The 25,561-nt window shown below is 40.4% G+C and overlaps 2 protein-coding genes across 2 annotated transcripts; both read left to right on the top strand.

The window, feature by feature from the left end:
- Positions 1-223: 223 nt before the first annotated feature.
- kcnj10a (potassium inwardly rectifying channel subfamily J member 10a) lies at positions 224-17,898 on the top strand. The gene is made up of 7 exons (XM_028037726.1): positions 224-458; positions 565-814; positions 9,833-10,219; positions 10,461-10,672; positions 11,467-11,598; positions 14,190-14,367; positions 17,442-17,898. Exons 3-7 carry the CDS (start codon positions 9,841-9,843, stop codon positions 17,846-17,848), a joined length of 1,308 nt encoding a protein of 435 aa, XP_027893527.1. The 5' UTR covers positions 224-458; positions 565-814; positions 9,833-9,840; the 3' UTR covers positions 17,849-17,898.
- Positions 17,899-21,383: 3,485 nt separating this feature from the next.
- On the top strand, positions 21,384-25,332 carry LOC114157044 (uncharacterized). The gene is made up of 5 exons (XM_028037729.1): positions 21,384-21,691; positions 23,421-23,708; positions 23,896-24,153; positions 24,332-24,486; positions 24,634-25,332. The coding sequence occupies exons 1-5, from the start codon at positions 21,643-21,645 to the stop codon at positions 25,027-25,029; spliced, it is 1,146 nt and encodes a 381-aa protein (XP_027893530.1). The 5' UTR covers positions 21,384-21,642; the 3' UTR covers positions 25,030-25,332.
- The last annotated feature ends 229 nt before the right edge of the window (positions 25,333-25,561 follow it).

Genomic DNA, 25,561 nt, shown 5'->3' with positions numbered 1-25,561 from the left:
AACGTTTTGCAACGAGAAAGTTGACAAAGGCTGAAACAGCGGAGGAGGCCCGTCCAACAAAGAGGCCCATTTACCGCATACAGTCAGGGAGGGAGGGTAGGAGGAGAGTTGAATTAATGAATTAAAAATGTCGCAAAAAAAAAAAAAAAAACACAAAACAGTGGCCATCTGAATGCTTTTGGGCTTATATACCCGGGGTATGTCAGTGTATGTATGCGTGTGTGTGTGTGTGTGTGTGGGGTCCTCGGAGGAGTGGACTGCCCGGGCTTTTTTAACGTCCCCCTGAGTGGACACACAGGGCGCGCTCTCTCGCTCTCCCTGCTTCGCAAGCAAGAAGAAAAAGTGCAAACTGTCCTCATCCGATTACATAATGATCCAGTAACAGTGAGCCGGAACCGGTGCTGCCAGTGCCAGTGCGCAGGGAGACACTGACTAGCTGCCGGGGAATAGTCAGCCAGGTCTGACCGGGTTCAAGTTTCTTTGTTTGTTATTTTGTTTTTTTTTCTTTTATTTGCTGAGAAATTTCCTTTGGTCCTTTTTTAAAATTTTTTTTTGTTTTCTTAGATGCACAGGATGACTTCGACGTAGCGTCGCGAGAGCAAACAATGCAACACATTGGTGAAAAATGACGTTAAACATGTGTGAACCATCAACAAGTGCAACCCGGTCAAGACCCTGAAGTTTTGCAGCAATTTTTTTTTCTTATTTTTTTCTAAGTCATTCATACAAATTCCTTTTTTTTTGCACGTTTGCTGGACGGTGAAGCTGTCCAAGCTGCACTCAAAGCAAACATCCGTAACAAGTCGACAGAAAGGTAAGAAAAAAATGTCAAAATTTATATTTGAATGAGTTTTGTATTGTTTGCCACATGATACGTGTTGCTTTTTGCCTCGTTCAACTAAAAAAACATACATTTTTGCACCCTTATGCACTAAAATGAATCAATTAGTGCAATACTTGATCCTGTGTTTACTAATATGAGGAAAAAATGCTACTTGGAAGACTTTAGGTGTTGTGACATTATGGTAAAACAGATTGTAAACGCTGCAGGTCATTCTTACTGCACGGTACTCGCATGCTGTGTAGAGGCATGCGAGTACTGAGCAACACTAGCAGAGGTTTACTTCTCTAATTTAGAGCAATGTCACACACTGTTGAGTGTTTTTTAAAATCACAATTTATATGTGGGACACTCAAGAAACACTTAAGAATCAATATAGACGTAGAAAAGCCAGTTTTAAGCCAAACGTTGCAGGAAAACATCTATTATAGCTTTTACTCTAGTGCAAAAAAAAACCTAACAAAAAACATTCAAGTCATCTCCAGAAGCTGACAGTGTGGCAGTCAAATCTTACATTACATCAATTTTAAAAAGCCAGAAAAGGTTTTGATCATGTTTTCACACAGGCAGCCGTCGATTTTAATTCGACGAGCGGCACCGCCAGAGTAGCAAACAGAACAGATTCACAGCCATGCTGCAAAAAAGAAAAAAAAAAGAGCCGCTCCTGAATTTGTGGCAAACAGCTGGCCTCCATTCACAAACGTCAGGCGGTGTCGTAACTCTTCAGACGGGTTGAGAAAGCGAAGACGATGGTTTGAGGAAGCGCTCGCTTCAGCTGTGAGCTCATTCGGTCGGCGGCTGCCATGTCTGTTTGTTTACTCTGCGGCTCACTTTTTGTTCCCCAAATCAAAAGAGAGACAGAGGAGGAGAGGGGGGAGAAACCTAATCAGATAAAATGCAAGAGATTTAGAATTAGTGAATTTAATTTGGAACCAAGCTTATTTTAAAACTTAGAAATTATGTGATTTCATTTCAAGTAACTGTCAAAGTATTATGGAGGAATCATGAGGGTTGTTTGCTTAATATAGTCACTAAAAAAACACAAAATCTTACCAAGTATTTTTGGCCTAGTTTCTGGTGCAAATATCTTAGTACACTTGAAATAAGACAAGACGAACTTACAAGCAACCTTTCTGCAAGAAGTAAGAGCTTGATTTGACTAAATGATTCCTTAAGATTGATTAAAAAGTACCGGTTCCTCTTATTTCACTTATATCTACCACTTTCCATCAATATTCAAGAGTAATTTACTCAAATCAAGTTCTTATTTCTTGCAGAAGAGTTGCTTGTAAGTTAGTCTCGTCTTATTTCAAGTGTACTTGCACCAGAAACTAGGCCAAAAATACTTGGTAAGATTTTGTGTTTTTGCAGTGTGGAGCTCTATCGGACGCACAGTCCAGGTTGCACCTGATGTGAGCTGATGACTGAACAGGATAAAACATGTGCAAAAATTAAAAAAAAGCATTGGACAGATGTATGGATGAATTTTGTCCCTTGCCTAATGCACTATGCGCAATTTAGATCAAGTTATTAGTTTCTACGTCAGATCCCAGAGGTCATGACACAACGTAGGGAGTTTCTGGTTTCTGGGTTGAAGTCTTAGGCCTAACTTGTGTCCCTGGTTTCGCTCATTTAGAAAAAGCTCAGTCGATTTGGAGCAAACACCAACTTTTGGAATATTCTCATCTTCAAGAGTTCACAAAATTCAAGTGTAACTTTTGCATTTTGTCCAACCATAAAATGCCACACTGAGCACATAAAAATGGGGTTTGCCGGATTAAAGTCAGATACTTTTTTTTTTTTTTTACTGTAAAACAACTTCAAACTTCTCCACGCCTTCCTCCCTGAGCATCCTCTCCACGACACTGTCTTTAAGAGGCAGAGTGTCTTCAGTCAGAGGCTTCTTCAAAATTGTTGCGAAGCAGACTGCTACAGGAGGTCTCTCGTGCCCGCATCCAACACCGTCTGCAATAACTCTTTAATTAAACGAGTTACGACAACATTTAGTTTCACTTTGGGGTCAGTGAAGGTGTCTTTGAAGTGAATTAGCTGAATGATGCCGATTGTTCATTAATGTTCTCTAACAAACCGCGGTTCACAGAACAGCACAGACAAGGTCGGTCTCTTTACTCAAAAGCAATTCACTGAACTGGATTTTACTATGATTTGTCAGAATAGTGGGGGGGGGAAGCGCACCGCACTTTTCAGAGTTGAACTTGTAAAGCTCGTAGAAATCCAAGTCGTGGTTTTACTCCTTCCCGATTACACAAAGTCATTTGTGTTGATCTGTCACACGAGACCCTCATAAAATACATTCAAGTTTGTGGTAAATGTCAAATAACCGCGTTGGCGAAAATACGGGAGCCGTGTGACATTTATCTGTGCAGAAACTTGCTGCATCTGCAGATCTGCGTTTCAGCCACAGAGCGCTTTGACGTGCAAGTCGACGTCAAAAGAAGACGTTCTGTCCTAATCAGACTGCCTTTAATCATTTCCTCGAAGATAAAGCGCCGCTGACTCGACAGCAGCTCATTTGTGTTGCGGCTCTGCCGGGCTGAATGAAGTTGGTCTCGCCGTTGTCTTGAGCTGGCCCACCAGATGCCATCTTGGCACGGCGTGCGTTAATGTTTGGGGCCGTCCATTCAGCCCGGCCACAGAGGCTGCTGTGGTGCGGGACAGTTGTCCAAGCCATTCAGCTGGAGTCCCTTTCAGAGCCGTGCACTGGCTGCAGGGGTGCGGACGCTGGGCCGAGTGGAAGGGATTTACTTTCTCCTCTGGAATACTAATGCCAAGCTTTTGTCACCACCTTCACTCCACATCCCTCCAACCCCCTTTTTTTATCCTTCACCATCTTTCCCGCTCTTTTTTCCCCCGTTTTATTACCTGACGCTACATTTGTCTCTCTCTCTCAAATCTTCCCTCTGAACTAATTCTTCTGTCTGCATGTAAAGCGCTGCATGCTCACACAGGCTCAAATACACCAGCAAACACTCCGGCGCTCGGTTCTGGTCTCCTTCCCCCCCCCCCCTGTCTAACTTGCTCTCTTTCACTTACTCGCCCAGCCAGTCGTATTTTTCAATAGTGGCTTTTGTCCCTTTCATCTCGTCGGAAACAAAGGATTCTTGTGCACACGGGACAGAGGGAAGACGAGGGCTGCATGGGCCGGACGGGGCGGAAGAGATCACAACCTTGACTGTTGTCATTCTCTTGGGGTAGAAAAAAAAAAACGTTTCGAGCGATTGTGGAAATTCGTCAAAGTCACAGCCGCAGAAAAAGCATAAAATTGGCTGCAGAAATCCCCCAAAGCATATAGTTGTTTTTTTTTTTCCCCACTGTCACCAACCTTTTAAGGGTGTTTTCATACTTGGTAGTGCGGCAGACTCCATTCGATTGGGGAGGAAAGTTGTAACATTTGTTAGGTTTTCGGCTCCCACACTGCTGTGTGTAAAAAAACGAAAACCTGTTATCTCTCTCACCTGTGGTGGCGCTGCACCAAGAACTGCTGAAGGAAACGACATGAAAACCTCAGAAGAAGACATCAACTTCCTTTTTCAGACAATAGTAATAAAAACCAAAAATGGTGGAGTTGCATCAGATTTTAGAAGTTGTAGGATTTCTCTTTTGTCTCTGGCGAAAGACCTCAAACCATTTTTCTCTCAAGCGGTAAGACTCCTGCATTTGTTTTGGTTGTATTTACCCAGAATGCCCTGCGCTATCGTCTACTTCCTGCTCTCGTAGCTGTCTTCGGTCCACTCGGTGTTCACGTATGCATTTGAACCGAACCAGGGTTCATTTAAATCGAACCGAGAGCTAGAGTTCGAAATTTTTTGGATCCCTTCAGAGTTCAGTTGCGCATTCACACCTCCGCAAACGAACCGAACTTTCTAGGCATTCGGTTGAATCAAACTAAACAGGGCTGCTGTGATTTTGCCCTCTACATTTATTTCACTGTTAAGGATGTTGCATTTATCAGTGTTGCATATGTCAATATTTACCAGTAAATCCTTTTTTATTTTGTTTTGAAAAAGGGAAAACAGTCCTTCTGCTTCATTATTGCATAATAATGGACATCAGACCACATAACACACAAATACTCTCACAAATTCATAAACTTTCCTCCAAGTTTTGCAGTTTTTAATAAAAGGAAACCAAATAATTATCATTTAATTCTGACTTGCCTTATTTCTTTTAATGATCACTTGTAAAATATGCATAAAACATGTCGATGTTTGAACATTTCAGTGCAGCAAAGTGGCATAAACCTCTACAGGAAATTGATCTTCTGAGAACAAAAATGTTTAGTTACACATGGGCAGAACGAGGGATTGATGTAAGAAACCAGTATGGAGAAAAGATACAGGTGAGAACATGAAATATACGTGTAATCTAGCAGGATGAGGAACGGCCGGAACTGCTGATTACAGGAGAGGGAAGAATAGATGCATGAGATGAGGGCTGAAGAAAATGAAATTATTAAAATGCAGCAAACAGAGATGAAGCCCAAACACCCCAGATCTACGATGGAAGCAAAGTTCACTTCACTTCACTATATTTCCACTTCCATTACGCTTTCCAGTTTAAAGATGATAGAATAAATAAAACATGACATTCACTGAAAATATACCAGCACAAAACAACAAAGCAGTTTGGAGCAAATTAATATCTGCAGCATATGCTCTGCTCTCACCTTGGTCCACAAGTCAGTTTGCAAACGTTTTATCTACGTAGATCATAATCAAATCTATTTTCACTGAAACGATTTCACTATAACAGTTTATACAGATTAAATAACTTCCAATTGTTTTTTAAAATCAACTTCATGAACAGAAAAATCATGTAAAATGTGAACATTTTCCTGAATAAAACAACTAAAAATCCACATTTCATTGACAGTGACACGCTAATGATGCAGAAGCTCGGCTAGAGTTGGACATTAATGTAGCTGCTGTAGCTAAGCTAGTTGAGCCTGGATTTAAACTTAGACTCTTGGTCCCACACACTAGTGAAAGTTCGTGACTTAAAATATACAAATATATTTTGTTTTGAATTGGTGGGCTGAGAGTTGAATCCCAGATGGTTGTGTTAATTTTACATTACGCTACGCTGCACATGACGGATGAGAATAACAGTTGAAGAAACCAACATCTCCAATTAAATTATAATCAAAATCCTTTTTTTAAAAAAATAGTTAATATTGTTGCTGGATTTAAGTGCAAGTCATTGAAATGCTTAATATTTGTTACCCCTAAAAATACCAACATCAAGGTCATGAGGGCTTTTGAATCGCTTTCCGTTTCCTTTTATACAACAGGAACCTAACAATTGCTTGGTTGGGTGATCCAGTTATTAAGAGGCAATATGGGTCATCACTTTACATGTTGAAAAATAAACCACAGGGAAGCTCAGGGCAATGAAATGGGACACCACAGGCTCAGAGTCAGTGGTGAGATACAGTGTGTCACTGTGTCTGTGGGATACATAAACAGAAATGCACATAAGTTTCATTGTTCAATGCATTTTGTGCTATAGATCAATAGAAATATTGCATACCTGTGAGGTGGAGAACATGGCAATTTTTACACATATTTTTCAATAATGAAAATCTAAAACGTATATTAATTTCAGCTGCCAACAGGACTGAAAACTGAAGATAACACCAGGCAGGGATAAAGTTGTGAAATTCTTTTATTATAATTTTAATGACCGAACTCAAGATACAGGATTGGCGACATCAGGTTGAGGGCAACAGAGGATCTGACAATGAAGTGACAGAATCAAGGAGTATTTAAATTGGTGGAGTTTTCACACAGTAGAGGAAATGAACAAATATGAAGCAAATGTGGCAGCATTTGAAACTAATGCACTGGGGAAAAGTCCTGAATAAACCAGGGAGCAAATGACAATTACTAAGATAAAGACAGAAAAATGCCACAAAAGATGCACCTGAAGTAGACCACAACTAGGTAGATAAACTAAAAGTGTTTTCACACCTGATAGTCCGGTAGACTCGCTTCAATTGGGGGGCCAAAGTTGCAACATCCTGTTCACCTCCTCCCCTGTGGTGGCGCTGCACCAAGAACTACTGAAGGAATCGACTCAAAAACCTCTGAAGAAGACACTGAGCGCAGCTTCCCTCTTTGCAAAACGCAAACAAAAATGGAGTAGCGTCAGATTTTAGATTTCTCTTTTGCATTTGGTAAAAGACTGTGAGAAATTTCTCCCTCTAGCGCTAGACTCTTGCATTTGTTTAGGTTGTATTTACCCAGAATGCCCTGAGTGTTTCCTGCTTTTGGAACAGTCTTTGGTCTGCTTGCCATTCACATACTCATTCAAGCCGCATCAGAGTTCACTTCAGCCAAACTGAAACCTATGTTTCTGGACGGTTCAGAGTTTGTTTTGGCCCACATCAGAGTTTTATTGTGGATTAAAATTTTGACAACAGGCCTCCAAACTTAATTCCTTTTACATTAGTTCAAAAGCACACTGCGACTATAGCCTAGAGCAGCGGAGACGTGTTCTCTGGAGTGACGAAAGAATGATGTCCTGCCATTATGATGATGGATTGTTTTGTCGCAATTAATTATTTCCAGTAGAAAAAAATTAACTCTTAATGAGTCAACCTGCAAATATATTTTGAACAATTTTAACATTTCCAGGGTCAATAAAGAAATGGACAAGCAAGTCTACTGGTGAAGAAAGTGACAGTTCTGACTTCCACTCCAGTTAGAATGGACTCTTTTGGAAAAGTCTTTCTCCCAACATCAGTGTCTGACCTCACTAATGAAGAATGGTCAAATGGTCAATGAACACACTCCTTAAAAGCTGTCCCAGATGATGTGAAGCTAGACGTGCAAAGAGTGGGTCGGCATCCTATTAAACCTTGTGGATTTTTTACTCTGAATGTTAATTCTTTTAAAAATAAATACTTTTGAAGTATTGTATATATTTTTTGGAATTTGTTTCGGAATTGTATGTAAGGTTAGAGTTTTTATCTCTGCAAAGTAAGCAATCCTCTGGACACTAAATGGCATTGCACAAGTTATAGCTGCTCAAATGGTCTACATGTACATACTGTATGTTTACTGTATGTGTAGGCAGGAGCATTGTCGGGTTCAGAGTTCAGCTGGTGTGGCCCAAGTCCAATCACATGCCCGTGCTCCTGACCACGCCTACCCCCTCCCTCTCTCTTCCTCCCCCCTTCACATCTTAGTATTCATAGCACAGAGCTCAACACAGCTCTCTATTCATTCACTCTGTGTGAGCTCCAACATGGAGGGAGGCGAGACAAGGGTCAAACAGGACAGGAAAGGACAGAGTGTATCAGATCGCTCCGGTTTTTAGGCTTTTGTTTTGGCTGTGCTGTTTTGGGTTTTGTTTGATTTGCTCCAGAAAGCAAAGACAATTTCTCTGCTTGGTCAAACGATGAGCGAAGAATGGGCAGAAAGGGAAGGATAGAAAAAAGGATGATGTGGAGAAAGACAAGCTGTAGTCCAGATGAGAAGTAAGATTTTTAAAAGCGTGCAAAGGGAAAGTAAAGTGGCGATAAGCGTTCGTGGCACCCAGGGGTGAGGGATCTCTCACTCACTTAATAAACTATTGATACTTTGCAATCCACTTATACCAGGGCTTCGGGGTGTCATCGCGGTGTGTCATCATTTTCAGCGTACAAGTGACGATGGCGTAGTTTTAGGCCAGCCAGACAAGAGACTCATATTTCAGGGCAGAACAGGCATCTCCAGCGCAGTGATGACAATATCAAGTTGGACGTACATGACGGATGTAAAAAAAAAAAGTAGCTGCAAGATTCCACTATGAATGTTAGTGAGGCTTAGTAATAAATAATGTTGGGTAATGAGATCTCAGACTGCTGATGAAGTCTTCATGTGGAAATGTTTGCTGAATGCTAGGCCAAAGCTAGCATGTTAGCGCTCTTTTGGTCATTGGTAATTTTCGTTTACAGAACAGATTTCAGTGAAGTTTGAATTAATTGTTTGTAGAAATGACCTACAAAAAAACAAAATAATTAGCCTGCCTCATGAGCTTTGTACTTTATTTCTACAGGGAATGTCCAACACTCAATACAGTCTCAATTTATTGTAAATTGTAAATAACTCTATTCAGGAAACCTAAAGTTGTTAGACCAAGAAAGAATGTGCAAGGTCGATGATAAAGTATGCAAGCTGAACACCACAAAGTATAAAACTCAAAAATCAAGTCGGCAAATTATGGCTGCAAGTCTCCTGTTCGCGAACTGTACACAAACGACATTTATTAGGAGTTTGTCATGTATATCATTTGTAAATGCCTTGACCAGTAAACAGGTCAAAACTTGGAAACATATTATGGCATCTTTAGTAAAAAAATTGAACACACCCTGAAAAGAGCGATATAAGTTTAGTCCTAATGTTACTCACTATGACATACATCAATCAAGCAACCAGCCAAATAATCAATCAGCCAACCAGGTAGTTTATTTTGAACTTAAATTTTAGTTTTGATTGAGTAGATTGTCTTAGGAATTTGTTTGAATCCCAAAATACCAGTGTACAGATGGGAAAGATCTCCTCTACTCGATTTTGTTATTTTAGTGCAAAATGAGTAAATTAGCATGATTTTTCACAGATGGAGTACCTGGCTTAGTGAAAGCCTTTCTTTTGAAAAGGCAGGAAGAGAAAAGAAGAGCTTTGACTGGCAGACCACAACATTGTCATCCTGAAATGTACATCGAATCCCTTTCTTCTGTTCTATTTCTCAAGTTAAATGTTCCACTAGGTCATCTTCCCATTCATATGGGGTACTTTTCTTTATTTTTATTTTTTTACATTGGCTACCTTTAACCTTTTTACTTGGACTCCCCTATTGTTCAACTTTATTGTTCTCAGCATACCTCTGCAGGTTTTCCACACCATCCTCCTTCACTGCTCACTTTAAGCCCATTTTCCACATTTTTGTCCCCTTCCTTCACACGTCGTATCCCCTCTGTCTGTCCAGTGCCAGCCATGACTTCAGCCACTTCTCCGTCCTCCGAAGGCTCCTCCCCGCAGAAAGTGTGCCATTCCCAGACGCAGACGGACATCAGCAAGCCCCTGCTGAGCTCCACGGGGGAAAGTGGGGCTCCTGCCGCCGGTGGGGGAGAAACGGGAGGGCCAAACGAGCTTCGCAGGAGACGCAGAGTCCTCTCCAAGGATGGACGGAGCAACGTCCGCATCGAACACGTCAGCGGCAGAGGGGCCCTGTATCTCCGTGACCTCTGGACGACGTTCCTGGACATGCAGTGGCGCTACAAGTTCTTCTTTTTCTCTGCTACTTTTGCTGGGACGTGGTTCCTGTTTGGGGTGCTTTGGTACCTGGTGGCCCTTGTGCATGGAGACCTGCTCGGTACGCATCACGACACTCACGCAGCCATGCCTGACACTTAGGAGTTGGATTCATGGAGACGCAACAGTCCTAAATTTACTGATATCATGCACATCAAAGTCGTTAAAGCAGGCGGTAAAGTCAAATACTCATGTAGGTGTTCTTAAAATTGTTTTGTACGATACAGACAAAGGCAGTAAACTCTTCTTTGGTATTTGCCATGCTCCAGATTGATCTTCTGCTCCTTGTTTCCTGCCTTCAGAGTTCGACCCACCGTCCAATCACACGCCATGTGTGATGGAGGTGAAGACGTTGACAGGAGCCTTCCTCTACTCCCTGGAGTCGCAGACTACGATTGGCTATGGCTTCCGGTGCATAACAGAGGAGTGTCCCGTAGCAATAGTCCTCCTCATTGTTCAGCTGGTCATCACCATGGTGATGGAGATTTTCATCACTGGGACCTTTCTTGCAAAAGTAATTAACATTTTTTTTTTTAAAGTTTTGAATAGAATAATAAATGTTACAGGAAAAATGTTGGTATAGCCAATTCAGCATTGCTAAGCAGTTTCTTGTCTATATTTCACTGTGACTACAGTGAAAGATGGCGGTGGCAGCATTATGGCTACAAAAAACCAAAATTAAGTGTCAGAAAATCTGCGAGGTCACCTAAAGTGGGCTAAGTATTGGGTGACGACAGAGTTCTACTGAAAAACAGAAAGGTGAAATAAAATCAAAGGGAGCTTTTATTTTAGGCTGCACACAAAGCAATTGCAGCACATTTGTTATTTCTAACATTTTTGTTTCTTAGTCAAGTTGTGCGCCATAAATGTCACGTTATATGTATACAATTTTAGCAAACACTGTGTATATTTTTAGCTGTTGTTTCGCATACTGCACGAGTCTTTTCTATTCCTTATCTTCATATTTGAGTTGCTTATGCAGAAAACTTGCATGTGGGGTGCTGTTATCATTTGGATGTATTAGAAGCAGACTCCAGCGCGTTAGAACAATGATCATACTGAACCGTCAGCACGAAAAGTTATCAGTGTCAGTTATCAGTATCACAGTTTTTGGTTGCGGATTATTATCGGTCTGATCTGAAAAGAAAAAACAGAGTTTCCGCTGTTGTTTTCATTTGAAACTATTTACTTTTACCCTCTTGTGTTCTCAGAATTTAAACATTACACTTTTAATAACAGTATTTTTGATTCAACATTTTAGCAACGAGGACCCATCCTAATCTCAGATTTCTTCCTTTCCTCCGGCAGGTTGCTCGTCCCAAGAAGAGAGGCGAGACGGTGAAGTTCAGTCAACATGCTGTGGTGTCGTTTCACGAGGGTCGGCCCTGCCTGATGATCCGAGTGGCCAACATGCGCAAAAGCCTGCTGTTAGGATGTCAGGTAATAGATCACTTTGAACAATATTTACTTGCATCAAGCTAACGTCACACACCGGCCTGTGCAGATATTTTAACGTCACGTCAGATAGCAGTGCGGATTCTTGAACTTCTTTGAGACACAATTCTGGGAATATTTATTAACTGTTTTTTTGTTTTGGACAAATTTTGATCAAACTTCTCAAACTTTACACAAGTACACTTTACTGTCATGAGTGCAAATTACTCTTTGTACTGTTTTCTTTGCCAATTAATATTTAGGGACAACCTATTTGCAGTAAATGTGCAATGATTTAAGAAGTTGACATCGTTAATTATAGCTAACGCGAGTTTAAAGTATGGTATTAAAAACAATGTTGGAGCTTTCAACTCCATTTATGGTGGGTGTTAGGTTTGTTTTAGAACGTAACCTCCCCCACCCCCGCCCGCCCTCGAAATGAAACGGAATAAAACAAAGCAAAACAAAAACATTTTAAAAATAGAAGAAGAGATGAACAACAAAGCCACCGGGAACAGTGTGAAAGTGTGTTGGCGTTTTGGGTTCCCCCTAAAAGCCCTTCTAAGCCCCCTCACATCAGACTAAGATCGCATCGTGGCGTATGAGATTAGTCAGATTGTGGGGATGATGTTTGTAGGTTGTTGTTAAAAACAAAATGCTCTCCTTATTATCTGTGATGGAAAGTCAGAGTTTCCTAAATGATTTACACATGCACAAAACCCCCAATGGTGATTTTCAGATTTTTCTTTTATTAGTAAAGTTACAGCATTTCAAGATTCTGGGTGAGCCTAAATGGTACTAGCAGCTGTAACGTATGTAAAAATGATTGTGCAGCAGGGCTCACTCTGGACTGAGCAGTTTTCTGTACATAAAAACTTCGTTATCCTCTCTTTCTCCTCAAAATGATTGTTGAGGTGCGGAAACCTATTTACAGGAAATTGTGAAATGTCATTTTAGAGGAGATTTCATTCGCATGGTGGTAGCATTGTTGAATATACCAATTTTGCCTCCATCTAACATTTTCCATTCACAGATGCCCTGAAGACTGACTTAGTCTTAATTTAACATGACGAGGGTGTCGGACATTTTCAATCACCATTGGAGGGACATTTCAGTCCCTCCAATGGTGGACTTTGGGAAACCAAACGCCGTCAATGTGTTTTTCATAGTTCTGGTTAGAGAACAATAGCAGATCACATTTGTCAAACTCAAACACTCCCTTGGGTAAAATCCATCCATCCATTTTCTAACACCCTTGTCCGTATTGAGGTCAGGAGGTGTTGGTGTCTATCTCCAGCTAACGCTCCGGGCGAGAGGCGGGGTCACCCTGGACAGGTCGCCAGTCTTTCGCCGGGCAACACAGAAACAGACGGGACAAACAACCATGCACACACACACACACACACACCGAGGGAGAATTTAGAAAAACCAATTAACCTGACAGTCATGTTTTTGGACTGTGGGAGGAAGCTGGAGTACCTGGAGAGAATGGTTAAAATCCTGTTCTCCAAAACTTTTAATGTGGCCCTCTAGAGTCTAGGGGGCCACATTGAACCTTAAGATAACTGTTGTATGCTTAAATATTATTCAATCAGTCAAAATCAATTCAGTTTATTACACCAATGTGAGAAGATGTTAAACATTGCTACATTTTTAGAAGTACTAATCAAACTTAAATAAAACTAATATATATATTTTTTTTTACAGTTTGTTAGTGGGTAGTTTTATCAGTGCATTCTGCCACAACCAGTCGATCTTCATGAGGCCCGAAATGAAAATCAGCTTCACACCCCAAGAGGCTTGAGACTGACTTAGATCATGAATCTGATTGTAGTTGGAATGTTTTGGATAGTTTAAAATGAGGAACTGAAAGTGCAAATGACTGGGTGGACGTGGGTTTTTTTTTATTTGGAGATGTGCTGTGCAGCATTTAGGTATGTTCTGGTTTCCTATGATTGATTATGAAGACTCCATGTGTACAATAGTTTGAAAAGATTTCCATATCGAAGTAAAAACTTCACATTTTCTTTATATTTCTTGTCTGTTTGCTTGTTGCTCTGAAACAGAGATGTATCGATCAGTCAGTCAGATTTTATTTGCATAGCACCTTTCAGCGACAAGGCATTTCAAAGTGCTTTACATCATAAAAACACAAAAATACAAAGTCATAGAAAACACAATCAACATTACATTTTGCACATCAGATTATTGATTAATGTTTCATGATTAGGTTTCAAAATAAACTCTAAACAGCTGCTTTAGTCTAGATTTAAAGGAACTCAGTGTTTCAGCTGTTTTGCAGTTTTCTAGAGGTTTGTTCCAGATTTGTGGTGCATAGACGCTGCATGCTGCTTCTCCATGTTTGGTTCTGGGGATGCAGATCAGAACCAGAAGACCTGAAGTTTTTTTTAAAGTGTATTCTCTGAGCTACAGGGAGCCAGTGACTACTAGTGACTACTAATTGAGTACATTGTTAATGCTTTATTCTAGAGCCATTATTGGAGGGCCAATGTAAATATGAAACCGGGAGCCGTCTGGTTACAAGATGTCTTTCCGACTTCTTTGGCTGCAGTTACTGACTACATCTTGGCTCCCAGGTGACGGGGAAGTTGCTTCAAACGTCTCTGACCAAAGAGGGTGAAACGGTGCGGCTGGACCAGCGCAACGTTCCCTTCCAGGTGGACACATCCAGCGACAGCCCCTTCCTCATCATACCCCTGACGTTCTACCACATCATCGACGAGAACAGCCCCCTCAGAGCCTGGGCAGCGAAGGGTACGTCACAGCTCTCATGACGTTGTGTCTTCAGGTCCGATCAACTCATGCCGAACATGTTGAACTGCAACAGGGAAGCTTTCTGGACGTTATTACGAGTCCACATTAGAACAAGTGTCTCATTATTGCCTCTTAACCGTCTCCCACGCATCCGTGACGAGTAAAGTGATTGGAATCTTACATTTACCGTTGAGTTATGGTAATTGACAAAACGTGTAGGTACAATGCGCATGTATGCGTATGTAGGTGTGTTGGTATTCACAGTCACGTGCTGCGTTCTTGGCCGTGTCGAGCTGTCCACAGTTGGGTTTGTTTGGCACTGGAGGAGAGGTTTTTTTTTTTTCTGGCAGGAATGTGTGTGAGAGAGTCCTCTCGAGACACCCCTCATTAGAGCACAATACTGTACAGTCCAGGGCGCTGACATGCAGCCCGCACAGATCCACTTACAGCAGCTCAGAGCTCTCATCACTGGAAGCTACAAGAGTACCCACTAAGCATATCTGGTGCTTTTCCGCCATCGAGGCCGACTTGGATATTCTGTAGATTATCCAGAAGCATTTATTTCCTCATATTTACCTCCTTCACATGTAGTTAACACTTTACAAATGTCTAAATAACTTCCTCAACTTTGCAAAAGTGGTTTTACGTGCGCTTGAGGTGATTTTTAGCTAATGTGCTAAAGGAAAGATGAAAAGACATTTGCCAAATACGATCTGGTGGGTCCGTGCCTTACCAGAGGCATGAAACTTGAAAAACTTTCAACGTCCAAATCTCCGGCAGGGAGAGGAGAGCTTTTATTTTTTTGAGTTGTTTGGTTTATGCTGGTTTGCAAACTTTTCATCTTATTGCTGCCGTGTGCAGAGTCAACGTCTGACAAAAGTACGCTTTGGCTGATTTTCTCCAATCCAGTAGACGGAAATATGCCTTTCCTTTTTTTTTTTCTTTCGCAACATTTTAAAAGTTCACTCAAAATTTGCATGACAGTTTGATGGAAGCAGCTTGTTACTGTCTTCAGTGTTGTCGTATCTTACCCCTGCTGATAATGATTTTATGCTGCTAAAGTGCCACGCAGATGTTAGCGTGTGTACACTCTGTTTTGATATGATTCATTGATAATTAGTCTTTCCAGTTGATCAAGTACAGACAAAACTTGTTTTTTCATCTTAACTCATTAGCTGCTTCCTCACACACACATTTAGACATTAAGCTGCAGCTGCCAGTTCAGTCTCCGTTACTGTGAGACTTTCACCTTAAAGGGTAAATTGTAATCTAAACCCCAGATATGTAAGAACAAAATGCACTATTTTCTGTAAGCCTTGCGCATAAAAATAGGGTATGAAAGGTTTAGCCATTTGTTGGCTAATATTACTTACATTACACCTGCAGTCAGAGTTTCAGTAGATCATGGATTCTGCACATTCACAAATTCATAGATGGGGACATTATCAAATGCTCCTGTTTCTACCCAGTGATCGGATATGATTTCAACTCTGTGTTTTTTCAAAGTCTAGTTTTCGTTTTTTATATTCTGGACGCTTCCTTAAAGTTTTTTTTTCTCTATGACGTTATTTTGTCTTTCATTCTCAATTCCCCTTTCCCCGCCAGTTTGATAGCGAATGCTCTGAAAATTGCCGAGGGTTTTTCTCATTGACACACAGTGACGGCCAGCGAGACGCGGATTCTAATCTGCTGTATTTCCGGAGGGCTCGTAGGATCTGTAAATGAGTCGAAGCAACTCGCAAACAGGCAGAGAATCCCTTGATAATTGTGTCACAGTGTTGACAGAGGGGTTGCGAAACACGGTGTTTTGCATTGGTGGGAGTGATATTTGGTCTGTGTTGGGACTCAGCCTTGTTTTCACAGATGAGAGAGTCTGCAGTCTGAGAAACCCCGGGGATGCAGGTGTTCGCCTGCTTGACTGCGTACGTCTGCTGCTCTGTCCTTTGGGGACGTTGTGGGAGGGTAGCGCCACTCAAAGTTTCCACGTTCTGCGTGTTGTGAATAAATAGTCACCAAATTGTGTTGGAAAAACTCCACATGCGACAAATTACAAGTTCTACGCGGAAAAGTGTCAAAGTGTGGAACCACTTTCCTCCCAGTCAGGTGGTTAAAGAGAAGCCTCATGGTTTGGTGATTTAGAGAACAGGAGTGTGTCATGTGAACATGCGTGTACCCAGGTCAGCTTACAACCTTATCTGGTTGAGACTAGATGAATTTAAATCGGGCCCCACCCATGACTTTCTTCAAATAATAGTAAAAAATAAGTGTTATTATTTGAAGACATGATTGGTTCTGAATTTTGTCTCCTTCTTTTTATTTCTCTCCTATCTGGTCCATGAATGGGATTTTTTAGCGTTTCTTCTTAGAGCATTATCATAAGGCTTACAAATCTTCACACTGATTAAGCTCTTAAATAGTTAAATGTGATGTTTTTTTTAAATAAAACTAAGAACATATATATCAAATAAATACTATGAAGGTTTAATTTTATTACTCAATTAGATAATTGAACAGAAACTTGTCTGCATCCTAATTATCTTTTCAATAGTATTTGTGGCCTTGTTGTATGATTTAGATTTGCAAGGCGGAGAGATGCAGCACATTCAGAATATTCAGCGGCATGACCATGATGTAGAAATAATTATGAAAACGTGATATTAAAAGAAAAACCAATAATTTCCGCATTTCAGAAAAAGATTTGGTTGGAAGGGCTTGTACTTGGTTATCTCTGTTGCTTGTGCGTTTTTTTTTCCGACTGCATTTTTTTCTTCCACTGAGCTTTCACCATTATGCTTGGATGCAGCACTTTGTGAACAACCTGATCCTTTAGGATCGACTTTATGTTGCTTATTCTCCTTGAGCACACCGGTCAAAGGTCAAGTCAGCAGTTCGGGGTTACGTAGCTCGTAACACAGCTACCACATAATATTTCTGCGTTGTCATTAGCTGTAGCCGTAGCCACTGCGTGTGTTAAATTGAATTACTTAAACTTTAACATTTCATTTATACAAGCTATTTAAGAGCACTTGTAAGTCATGTTTTTGTGTTTTATTTATTTATTTTTTGTCCACCAGGTGGAGGCTGGGCAGACCCTGAACTGGCTGACTTTGAACTGCTGGTGATCATGAGCGCCACGGTCGAACCAACGTCTGCCACCTGCCAGGTCCGGACGTCGTACCTTCCAGACGAGATCCTCTGGGGGTACGAGTTCCCGCCCGTCGTCTCCCTCTCCCCGTCGGGGAAGTACGTGGCTGATTTCGCCTTCTTCGACAAAGTGGCCAAAACCAAGACGTCTCCCTTCCGCAAGCAGCCGTCGTCGCCGGACGACAGAGCGGAGACGCGCCACAACGGCACCAGGGAAGACGAAACGAGCCGGGAGAGGCTCATACTGGAGGAGAACTACAAGGGGAAAGAAAAGAAGCGGAAGCGGGGCCGCGTCAGAGACAGCAGCCCGCTCAGCGTTCGCATCAGCAACGTATGAAGCCGAGCGCAAAACAGGAAGCTGTGGGAGGAAGTGGCAGAGAGAAAAGAGGACGAAGAGGAATTGTAAGCTGCTATACGAAATTGCACCATCCCCCAGACACAGCCAGTATTCATCTTCTACACACACCAACATGTGGACCACAGACAGGAAGCTGAGCACCTGAGCGCCACAGCATTTCCTCACAACGACAAGCCCGTAAACAATAACCTGTCAGCCAGAACTTAGACGGAGGACACCCGGTTAGTACAAACTTACAGCAGGATTTAAATGTATTTTATATTGTGTAATGTGTAATGTAATGTACGAGGCCGCTCTGTTAAAATGTTGGCCCGGTTCTTCTCTTAGAGATGAAATATTTCTGCACAAGAGAAAGGGACGAACAGCACCAAGAAAACTCTTTGAGTTTGTTGTGTGTATTACTGAATCGCAGTACTGTGTCTAAAGACTCCATTAAGCAACAACGCATGATGCTACATGCTATGTCGCACGTAGCATCATGCAGCATAGCGCGGGACAAGGAAGGGGCATGCACCATCTAAATCAGGGGTGTCAAACTCCAGTCCTGCAACTTTTAGATGTGCCACAGGTACAAAACACTGGAATGAAATGTCTTAATTACCTCCTCCTTGTGTAGCTCAGTTCTCCAGAGCCTTAATGACCTAATTATTCTATTCAGGTGTGGTGCAGCAGAGGCACATCTAAAAGTTGCAGGACACCGGCCCTCGAGGACTGGAGTTTGACACCTGTGATCTAAATAGTCAGCTACCATCATTTTCCCATAGTTCACGGTTTGCACTTACTGCAGCACGCTGGACCTTTTAAGAACTACCTGGTACGACTTGTGTAAATACGACGTTTATGTGTCATTTTAAGGGACTGTTTCATATTTTATTACACTCTGACAGCATTAACCGTAACATGTTCGTCTCCGATGACTGGCATGGGTTAAATGAGTTTAGTCATTTTACTAAAAGAAAGCACTTTAACTGGAGATAAAAGTGGGATTTTCTTTTTCAAACAAGCAATAACAAAACTAACCTCATTATTGAGTTAAATGATTAAAATGTGCATTTTCACCAGCTGATGTTCTGTGGGAATGAGATATCGTCTTTTTGAATGAAGCTTTTTGTGAACTTATGTACAGCCTGTTCCCTTGCGTTTATGTACAGCTCTTGTAAATATATTCCTCCTATGTGCTTCCATTTGGTATAAACGGGCCATTGACTGACGGGTCTGACTGTTTAGTTTAACATTTTAACTCTGTAAAGTACCTGCTGTAACATCTGTCTTTCTACTGCTGACATTTTGTTTCAAAGTTCATGTCAGAATGAAAACGAAGCACTTTGAACAAACCTTAAAGCACCATTAACCTTAAAAGAATATGGTACTTTGTTAAAGAGGCCATATTAATGTTTTGTTTTTTTTACGTCCAAGATTGTGTAAGGGAACAGAAAATTTCCCAAATATCCTGAAAGTAGTTGAAGAACTTTTCCTTTCAGAAAGGCTTTGGGCCAATGTCCCCATAATCATAAGTACACGTTGCTATTTTCTCACTTGATTCTCACCCATAAACATCCACAGTGTATTTTTCATACAGCATTCATAGGTTAAAAAAAAAATTCACATATCGTTTTAAAAATGTAATTTTCATTAAACCCTGTTCTACACCGAATAAACTTCAGTTATTTTTGCTTTAAGTTCCCTACAGACCAGTTGACTGTAAAGAAATATAAGAAAATATCACTTTGTATTAAATTAAAACTAGTAGCATCCCTCTTGTAGACATTATTTATTGCAGTCATAAAATTGCACATATGGTAGACTACAAATAGATCGTAGAAAATGACTTTGAAATGAGTTGTTAAAAGTTGAATCCTGAAACATCTCATGAGAAACATCTCCATTTTGTGCCTGAAGAAGTTGGTGATGAAAATAGAAAACGTCTGCTGGGGCAAAACCAAAAGTAAGTAAATAAATACACAGCTAAACAATGAAAAGCCAAATATAATAATAATACTAATAATCAACAGTGTGCTGGCTTAAAAATATCCCAGCAAAGTCAACTTTTGCAACACTCTTTTTACGTCCACTTGATAATATCATAAGATTGCCTGCCTTTCTGTCAACGCTGAAAATGTTTCAGGCTGAACGTTTGTCCTGGTTTCTGCATCAGAATGTGTTCAATAAATGACTCCGTCTTAATCCTGGAAGCTCTCTGATCAAACTGTCGATGTAACTTTAAGTACCTTGTTTAATAAATGTATTATTTGCAACATTAGATGTGTTTGTGTCTGCATTGAGCAACAAAATTTGGCATCATTTGACATCAAAATCAGATCTGAAAATACACGTTACGTTCTCAATAACTCCCAAAATTACAACAGATTTCTAAAGCAAGAACTTTCAGCATAGGCCTTTTAATATGGGTTAGTATTAGGAAAGTTTTAGGTACTGTATATTGTCCTTAATGTCAGTCTTAATTTTAATATATTCTACATACATATGCAATATATATTCTATTACATTCTTTGTGAGAAACGTGTATGACAGGAAATGAGAGCTGGCTAGGATTCCAGCAGAAACTTCTAGGTCTTTATCGGAGAGTTGCATACTCTCTCACACTTGCACAGTGACACGCATTAAAGAAAAACATTCATATACACAAAAAAAGCTATTAAACGAAATGGTTAAAATAAAATTTTCTATTACAACTTTTTGTTGCATTTACCGTTTTAGCTGGTAAAGGCTAAACGATTAGTTTGATGGCGCTTAGTGTACAGAGCAATATTTAAATCGATGGGACAGTCCAAGCATTTCGGCTGAAATTTCTCGCACTTTGAAAGATTTAACAACTTGCACACAATGACAAGAAGCCATTTAAGGACAGACTTTAGCCCATTTCTGATTCTCCTTTCATGCACAAGTGCTCTCTACTTCTATCGATTATAAAGTCCTAAACAGAATTGGGAGTTGCAGTCACTACATCAATGTCGATATGCCGCCTGGAAGGGATTTTACAAACATGTAAGTAATACGAGCTAAATGCATCTCTCTGTGCAGGAGCAGAATGTGCATTGGAAGCGTTATAGATAGGACGATTCAGAGAGAGTCTCATGCTGATCGGAGGCCTCACGGGACCAGTAAATCCTTCGTTCAGTGAGTCTTGTCAGCGTCAGGTCATTTAGCCTGGAGAAATGTTCCCTGATTTCAAAACTTTGACTGAAGTGATGCTTGTAATTCCCATCTCCAGTGTAACAACGAAGCAATGATTGAGCCTTCAGATTAATATCTGATCTATCCAGTATGTGGTTGGAGAAAAACCATCACAAATCAACTTCAAAGCAAGGGGCATGGGCAGATCTATAGGTATTTTTTTTTACCCCTCCAGGGGGTCTTTTTGTGGGCTCTAGTGTCCCTTATATGACAGTGGGCTGACAGGAAACGGGGAAGGAGAGGGGGGAAGACATGCGGCAAATGTCGTTGGGTCCGGGAGTCGAACCCCCGATGGCCGCGTCGAGGACTCAAGGCCTCCAAATACGGGTCGCGCTATCCACTACGCCACCACGGCACGCCCAGGTATTTTTATATTGAAAGAAATCCTACTAGTTTTCGAGCAGCACCACCCCGCAAAGTCGGCTTTATTCAGTAGTCGACTCAAAGTTCCCTTATCTGAGGAAACAGGAGATGAGGGTTTCCTGTACGCTGAACATCTGCTCTTCAGCTACAGCGCTGTTTCTCGAATGGTTTCCACTTCATTTTCTTCATCTCCGTACTGAATCTGAAAAACAAATATGGTTGTCTTAAAACTAATATTTCTGCTGAGTACGTGGAGCTTTACTGGTGAGTTGAAATTCCTATTTTTTATTTATTTTTTTTAATCCTTGCATGTTCAACATCAGAAGAAGGACTTTTTAAAAACATATTTCTCTAGGACGTTTACGGTGCCTTGCAAATATTTAAATTCCTTAAACTGTTGAACATTTGGTCTCTTCATAACTCCAATACTTCAATGTAATTCATCCAGATTTCATTTGATTTACCAGGATGAAGTAGTTAATCATTTCTGAGTGGATTAAACAATGGAATGGTTTTGGCACCTTTGAGAGAATTTATATATATGAGCATGATTATGTGGCAATGTCCTACTGAAAGCAAAAACCAACAAATTTACTATTTTTAGTTGATCATTTTTCTCAGGTAAAATAAGCAACTCAAATTTTGAGAATAAATATTTTTGACATTAGTTTCTTAGCAGCTGCTAGCCTTTTATTTGTGGAGTTTCCTGTCAGTTTCTTGGTCTGTTGATCACCTGTAGCAACCACAGTTGCCCATACATTATTCAGAGAAGTGGACTGTTTTCTTTTTACGTAAAGCTATTGTTTAAAAAAAAAGAGTTCAGAAATTCTTAATATGTTTTACGTGAGGTAAAGAAGGACACCATGTTATTGTTGCCGCGCCTTTGAGGCCTTTACTGAAAAGCCGCCCAGTGGAAGACTGGCTGCATGCGACAGAGAATTATACTGCATAAAAATAACAGACTTCTTAAACAGGCCTCCTTCCATTATAAATTCGTATTTAGTTTCGTCCAGCTTCCTATCAACTCCGACTGACCTCTATCATTGCAGAAAAGCAGCCAATGCTACATGTTGTAGCATTAATTCTTTGTTCAAGATGAGATGTAATAAATGTCTTGCATCCAAGTTGAGGGGCAGAAAAAGTGGTGGTCAGAAAACCGGAGACGAGTCCAGTTTCTGCCGAGCATCATTCTGACATCACGGAAACTTGCAGGTTTCAGACAGAACTGGCTCGTTTGTTCTTAGCATCATTTAGCTGTGTGTTGCTTTTAAAACGGCTTTTACTGCATTTTGAAATTAACTGAATATCATTTCGTTTGACTTATGTTTAGCATATTCACAAAATTTCTTAGAATCCTCTTAAACATCTCACAATACTCCAAAAAAAGGTTGAAACATTGTTTTAAAATAGGAAAACGCAGAAGAATTTGGAAATGTAAAGCTAATATTTCACTCATAATGTAACACATGCAAACTATGTCCTGTTTACGGACAAACATAAATACGTTAAAAGTCAAATAATGCACAAAGTTGGGATTTTTTTTTGTCAATGTCTTATTCAATAGTGTCAGATCTGTGTCCTTTTATCAGTTGCTTGGCAACAGACCAATCAACATTAAAGAAAAGGGTCAATCACAAGTACTTATGTGCTCAAGATGACCAAGAGAACACAGAGCACAGAAAACAATACTCATTAATCAGATAGTGTTGCCTATCCTCCTAAAATCTCAATCAGAATATGAAAGGAATATGAATATTTTTGCAGGATACCATATATTTTGTATGTTAACAGGAAACGTTTATTTTGAGCAGAATTAAAAATAATCCTTTCTATACCGCAAAAACCAAATGGAAATAAAGAAACCAAAATCAGTTTTGTGTCCACTCATGCTGGATGATAATTTTTCAACATATGTATTGACGCTGAACTGCATCTTTGAGAACATTGAAATATATTTATTTGTTTTTGACCTTTTTTCTTCTTCTCAATCCAGTGACAGCAACAGAGCTATGGATGAAGCATTATCAACCGAAGAACAGCTCTGTGTGTTTCCGTGTCCAAAAACCTCCTCCATACAGAAGCGGTATTTGGACATTTAATGGAAAATTTGTCGCTGAGAGGGATTCTACCCATGAAGACTATGCGGAGAGAATGGTTTTCACCTCTGAAAACTTATCTTTGTGTATAAATAGACTGACTGAAAACGACGCAGGCATCTTTAAGGTCACTTACTTCTCCAACTTTATTCAACAATCAGAAAATCACCAAGTTATTTTACAAGGTATGTTAAAGCTGCATTTTGCTTTAAGTGTGCAAGTTGTATTTTTTTTTAATTCCTTTGCCTTCTAAATCTCATACTTTTTTTTTCTCCTTGTGCTTCTAGAACTGAGAAATTAATGTCAGTTTGTAAATTGCATCAGAGAAAGTAGCCAGCAGAGGGCGACATTATTAATCTGCTTGCGTTTCAGGAATGATTCCCAGACCAGTGATGGCTGTGACACCAGAACGTCGTTCCAATCTTTCAGCAGAATCATGTGATTTCACAGTGAACTGCTCCATCCAGGATGATTGGCTGGGGTCCGTCTGTCATAAAAATGGTTGCAGGACGTCTCAGAGGTCCTTTAGCAACGTCAACATCAGCATCTTTATTGAAAACACAGTTGTTGTCTGCAGTGGAAACAACCACGTCAGCACAAATAACATCTCTCAAAACATTCCAACTACGTGTAAGTTGCCTGAACTGTTCTGGAAGCAGAATAAACCTGCTTCATCTTTGTAGTGCTTAGTAGAAGTAAATGTAATGTTTAATCTACTTTTAATTATTATAAGAAACATGTTGTCTGCTTATTTTTTGCCTTAAATGAAGTCATTTCTAGCTAACGCTGCTTCTTTTCTTTCTTACAGGTTTCGTAAAGACGAATCTTGAACTTAAAGAGGAATTACACAATCGTCCTAATACATTTTATATTACCGTCATTGTCGTTGTTGTTGTTTTTGTTGTTGTAATATTCCTCAGTTTTGTTATTGCCAGAAAATATTGGAAATCCAAACATAATCAGGTAATCCAAAGGAAAAAGAATATATATATATATATTATTCTAGCTAATTATGTATTATTGGTGAAACATTAGAGACATTAATCCTATTTATTAAACTCTCTCCTATTTTCTAAAGAACATATTCTTTGCTTCTACTACTTCCTCCAGGAGACAGCGTCTGTTGCCCAGTTAATACAAAGCGGACCACTAGAGACCCAGCAGCCTTCTGAGCCCAGAGCCTCAACGTCTTCCAGTGAAGCGGACCCTTCATATGAGAACGTGGAAGCCAATCAGCCCAGAGAGACCAGCGACCCGAGACATGAGGTCATCAGTGAGAGTCAGGGGGTAGACACCGTCTACAGCGTCCCCAGAAAGGCTGCGTCTTGTGTCAAAAGGGACAAGAAACAAGATGCGTTACAAGATGAGAACACGCAAAAGACTTCGACTTCAGGGTGCGTCAATGTAAATATGGACCTGAGCTCCACACAAACAGAGACCGTGTACAGTGTGCTGGAGATGCCCAAAAAATCTGAACACATAGCACCACCAAGAGGACAAGTGTGAGTCTAAGAAGCCGAGAGCAACTCAAAGAAAGATCAGCCAGGAAGTGAACTCCAGATGAATTACAATATTCTTTTGCTTATCTAAGATCAATGGCATTGGTAAAAGATTCAAAAGGAAAACAGGTTGAACAATGCAACAGACTTAATTTGTAATTTTTATTTTTTTTTTTACAAATTAAACGTCAGCATTGAGAGAGACTGAACATCTTTTCAGGCAGATCTTTAACAGCAGGTTTTTATTTTAGCATCAGTGGTTAACTACAGTGGTGAGAAAATAAAGTTCTGACAGTCAGGACAAAATCAAGGGGGGAAGATGCGTCATACTTGGCCTGGTCTGAGGTTGGCAGGAATGTCTGTCAGAATGATTTTCTGGTCAGAGACAGATGAGGTTAAATTAGTAAATATGCTCATGGTATTAGTCTGTATGCTCATTATAGTGACCCGGGAAAGAAACTGTCTCTGTTGCAGTTTCTTTCCCTGCTTCCTGAGCTGAAGCAGGAAGAACAGGAAGTTCTTCTGAACAGTGTCTGTGT

Source organism: Xiphophorus couchianus, chromosome 14 (assembly GCF_001444195.1).
Source record: "Xiphophorus couchianus chromosome 14, X_couchianus-1.0, whole genome shotgun sequence".
NCBI lineage: Eukaryota > Metazoa > Chordata > Actinopteri > Cyprinodontiformes > Poeciliidae > Xiphophorus > Xiphophorus couchianus.
The sequence above is the reverse complement of the archived record's forward strand: the minus strand, read 5'-3'. Positions and strand labels throughout refer to the sequence as shown.

Excerpts from the sequence above, each read along its gene's own strand:
- kcnj10a (XM_028037726.1), top strand. The coding sequence starts at position 9,841 with ATGACTTCAGCCACTTCTCCGTCCTCCGAAGGCTCCTCCCCGCAGAAA. Across the intron at positions 10,673-11,466 it reads CTGGGACCTTTCTTGCAAAA|GTTGCTCGTCCCAAGAAGAG; the intron begins GTAATTAACATT and ends TTCCTCCGGCAG. Across the intron at positions 11,599-14,189 it reads GCCTGCTGTTAGGATGTCAG|GTGACGGGGAAGTTGCTTCA; the intron begins GTAATAGATCAC and ends CTTGGCTCCCAG.
- LOC114157044 (XM_028037729.1), top strand. The coding sequence starts at position 21,643 with ATGGTTGTCTTAAAACTAATATTTCTGCTGAGTACGTGGAGCTTTACT. Across the intron at positions 21,692-23,420 it reads GAGTACGTGGAGCTTTACTG|TGACAGCAACAGAGCTATGG; the intron begins GTGAGTTGAAAT and ends TTCTCAATCCAG. Across the intron at positions 23,709-23,895 it reads TCACCAAGTTATTTTACAAG|GAATGATTCCCAGACCAGTG; the intron begins GTATGTTAAAGC and ends CTTGCGTTTCAG.